At 49.8% G+C, this 4,432-nt stretch overlaps 1 protein-coding gene across 1 annotated transcript in view; it reads left to right on the top strand.

Moving 5' to 3' along the window:
- The window catches only part of LOC100959107 (cathepsin G-like), a 3,111-nt gene extending 1,625 nt beyond the window's left edge, over positions 1-1,486 (top strand). The window contains exons 3-4 of the mRNA XM_012814041.1: positions 84-219; positions 1,325-1,486. Of these exons, the coding sequence (XP_012669495.1) occupies positions 84-219; positions 1,325-1,486 (298 nt within the window). The remainder of the gene's footprint in view (positions 1-83; positions 220-1,324) is intronic.
- Positions 1,487-4,432: the final 2,946 nt, after the last annotated feature.

Raw genomic sequence — 4,432 nt, 5'->3', positions numbered from 1 at the left:
CTGGCTGTCACCTGGTCCTCACAACTCTTGGGCTGTACCCTGTGACTTCACATGCCCTCAGCCCCTCTGTGCTCTCTGTGCAGCTCCATGAACGTTACCCTGGGAGCACACAACATCCGCAGGAGGGAGGAGACCCAGCAGGTCATCCGTGTGAGAAGAGCCATTCCGCACCCAGACTTTGATCCTAACACCTTGGCCAATGACATCATGCTGCTGGAGGTGAGGCAAATTCCTGCTGCTCTCTCTCTACTTGGCCCTGTTGGCCCTCCCACTGTGATGTTGTCCCTTCTTCCCTCCTGTCCATCCCAGCCACTTGACTAGTTCCTGGGCCTCAAAGGAGAGGTAAAGGGTCAGCCCCAGTATAGTGCCTGAGCCCAGGAGGCCACTGTCTGACCTGGACTTTCTTGTCCCTTCTCCACCAGCTAGAGAGAAAGGCCAACCAGACTCCAAAAGTGCAGACCCTCAAGCTGCCCAGGGTCACAAGCAGGGTCACACCGGGGTTGGTGTGCGATGTGGCCGGCTGGGGCTGGATTGCTATAGATGGCCCACCCTCAGATGTGCTGCAGGAGGTGATGCTAACAGTGCAGAGGGATGACAAGTGTGAATCCCTCTTCCACATGTACACCAGGAACACCCAGATTTGTGTGGGGGACCCAAAGCTAATAAAGTCTTCTTTTAAGGTAAGACTATGCCAGCTTGGTTCTCGGGAGAGGTAAGTTTGGGAAATATCAGGAATCTGGAGACCCAACAGTGGGGAACTCCTTCACCCACTAGGCTGCCATCTTTCTCTTGGAAAGAGAAGAGGGGAGCAGCCCAAGCTAACTGGGGCCTCTACACACTCAGCGCGGGATCTCTGGTGAATGGAAGGATTTGTTTGCAACACTCCAGCCCCCTCCTCCCCCCACTCCTCTGCCCACATCACTGGTATTAACAAACTGTGCTTCCTGGGCGGGGGGGAGAGCAGTAATTATACGCAGGTGGTTCCTTGGAGCTGGCACCCAGTGTGGTGAAAGGGCTCATCCTCCTACAGGCTGGCCCCACTCGCCTGCCTCTATGTCCTTAAACAGTGACCTGGAGCCAATGGTCCCACACACCTTTATAAGGAGAGAACCCCAGGACATGGGGGAGAGGACCACAGCTGGCCCCTGGGGTGAGGGGAAGCAGTGGCAATGTCCAGGGTCAGCTGAGGACCCCCAGGGGCCTGCCCTGCCCCACCCCTAGATGGGCCATGCAAATTCACCATCTCTGAGAGAGGGCCTGAGATGACAGACAGGGAGGGCAAGACCAGGACGGCACCAGGTCAGTCCTCCCCCTCTATTCACAGGGAGACTCGGGCGGCCCTCTGGTGTGTGACGATGTGGCCCAGGGCATTGTGTCCCATGGAAAGAGGAATGGGAAACCTCCACAAGTCTTCACCAGAGTCGCAAGTTTCCTACCTTGGATACACGAAACCATGAGAAGCTTCCAACTGCAGGAAGCAGACTAAGCCCCCTCTGCGAATGACTAAGTTCTCTGGATCTCAGTCCAGATTTACACTGGAGGAGATGCCAGTAACTGAATAAATGTGTCCTAGCTGAGCAGGAAGGTCTGTTTCTTGTTTATTCATCGACCTTCACTCACAGGCACCAACTCTGTGCTAGGCAGGTAGTGACACATTTCTGCTGTTTCCCGCTTTCTCTTTTTCCCTTTCCCCTCACCACATCTCAAACCCCCAGGCAAAGCTGTGGTCCACCTTATTCACACTGGTCTCTCCAGGCCCTGCCCTTATGCCTGGGCTGAAGCTGAGCGCCATTAGGAGAGAACAGACCATTCTGGTCCTGGGCTCAGGGTGAACTTCTTACCTCCTTACTCTGTGTTGTATGACAGAGAAGCAGGCACAGTCCAGGGTCTGTAAAAATAAGGGGCCACCCCCATTCCTCCCTGCCCCTCAGCCTTTAGCCTTCCAGCTGCCCCTTCTCTGTCCCTGTCGAGAACTCACAGTGTTTACCAACTCCTGCCCTCTACAGACCATAGGTCTGAGCTGGCCCTTGCCTCTTATCTCCCCTCCTAAGATACTCACTGACCCACGTGTTTCTATCAAGCTCTCACCACTGGGATGCCTGCCTGGCTGGTACCCTAGCCAAGAGGGACTCAGACAGACCAGGCAGGACCCAGGGAGTATAAGGCTGGCAAGATCTCCCTCTTATTCCTTGGCCTCATCTTTCCCTGGACAAGGCCAGCTCAACTCTTCAAACCCAGCCCACTGTCCTTATATGCTCATGATCCCCTGGCCACGTGGTCACACAGCAGTGTGAGCCCCTTTCAGCTTGTCCCTGTTGGTCACTGCCAGCCTCTAAGCCAGTGGTTCTCAACCTCCCTAATGCCGCAATGTATTTTCATTGTTAAAAAGGGGTCACGACCCACAGGTTGAGAACCGCTGCTCTAGGCTAAGACTCCCTGTTGGCCACTTGCAGGACCTCAGCCTTTTGCATTCAAAAGGACTCCTCTCTGCAGGAGAACTGGAAAGCAAAATTTTCCCATAAATCAACAAATACTCATTGAGCATTTACTAAGCGTCAGGCATTAGGGATAAACAGTGAACATAGGAAGAGACTCTGTCATCTGAGCCCAAGTGACTTGTATCTGAATTATTTAACTCCTTCTCCATCCAGACTAGTCCACAGGACTTAGATCTACATGGGAAATCTATGGGAGGAGATATTCATATCTAGTTTTTAATCACTGATCACAGTTTGTATGAATATTATTACATGCGACTCTAGAACAGCAGGGTATGGGATTTGGAAATGACTTTAGTCATTTTGTTTTTAGACACAAACTGTGTTCACTGGAGCATCCTTTTTACCTAAGTCAGCAGATAGGGAAGAAGACTCCAACTAGGGCAGCCTTATTTCATTTATTCTAAAAGTAACAGGTGTGAATGTCATTGTACAGCTTCACATTATAGGAAAAACACTCATTCCATTTGTCTGCTCAGAAACATAATCCTTGATGGTCATGAAGCCCCTTCTTGGGCAGAATCAAACTAGAATCATATGATCTAGAAAAATGGAGTAATGGTCATTGTAGTTATTGCTATGTCCATGGTTTCCAAAACTACCTGGACTTCTGAACATTAGGAGGTTCTCAGCTTGGAGGTTACTGATAGACTTTGTGACCTTTGGCTGACTGAGCATCTCCCTGAGTTGAGCTCTCCTTGCCAGTACTCCCAGAAGCCACCCATGCTATGCCTTGCCGCTAATGCAGAGCGCTGCCTGGGAGAAGAGCATAAGCTTCAGCTCTGGGCTGATAATGCCTCTGTCCCAGGTATACAAAAGGCTGCACTCTTGTGATGCAGAAGAGTCCACTCTTGTGGACCTCTTGAAGGCATAGACTTTCCCATCATGTTGTACACAAAGCATGATGCAACACAATCTCTTAACAATCTTGGGTACTTTCATGAAGGAAGAGTGATGGATGTCACACGGCTTCTGGGTCAGGACTAAAAAAAATTCCCCATGCCTAAGGCATACTAGGGATCTGGCTCCTTCACTGGAAAAGACAGAAAAGGAAAGCACAGAAAGCCAAACAAAGGAATTAAAAACTGCCCAGTCGCATACATAATCAGTTTAGGTATTATATTCACTTTGAGGAAGTGCTTCTCTGGTTTAAAGGAAATTTGATAACTATTGTTGAAGGCCTTCATTGTTCTGAGAGAGGATGAGGTGACCAATTTCAGGAAATGGTAGTGACTGACTAAAGGAGTCACAGAAATTAGGACAGAGCCTGGATAGAACCCCGGTCCCCTGACCATGAAGACACCAAATGGCCTTAAATGTCTTATAATACCCCCCAGGAAATGACTTCCTGGCATTTCCTGATAAGAAACAAGTGTGTGCTCAGACACTTCTCTGGAGAGAAAGCCTCTGGGCCCCTCCAGCAGCTTTATAGTCTGAAGAGTTCAAAGCACCTTTCTTTGGTAAGCTGAATTCTGCCCATAGACACATTTGGGTGGACTCAGAGGCAGGTAAATACCTTAAACATCATGATTCACTCTACTCTCCTTGGTCTATGGAGTGTTTGAAGAAATAACCATTCCCTTTCTTAAAATCTCTGTAATGACCTCACTGACTCTAGGATAGCAAATGCCTCAACTTACCAAGATCCACGTTCATCAGCTCCCCTCTCCTCCATGGATGCCAGAAGAGTCAGATCCCAGGACAGCCAGGGAGAGAAGAGCCAAGTGGACTCCTGTAGCAGATGGACATAAAGGAAACAAGACTTGCTAATTTGTCTTGGGGATTATGTACTGGCACAACTCTGCCCTCCCAGCCCACCACCATACATCTGTCACGTCCACTCTGTGGACTAACAGAACTCTCAGAGTCTATTTCCTGCCTTGGTAACCTGCACCACGTTGCTTCTGACCAGCAAACACATTTCACCATAAAAG

The sequence above is a fragment of the Otolemur garnettii genome, unplaced genomic scaffold (genome assembly GCF_000181295.1).
Source record: "Otolemur garnettii isolate 467f Iridium unplaced genomic scaffold, OtoGar3 scaffold00839, whole genome shotgun sequence".
Taxonomy (NCBI): Eukaryota; Metazoa; Chordata; class Mammalia; order Primates; family Galagidae; genus Otolemur; species Otolemur garnettii.
This window is presented reverse-complemented; position numbering and strand designations above follow the sequence as displayed.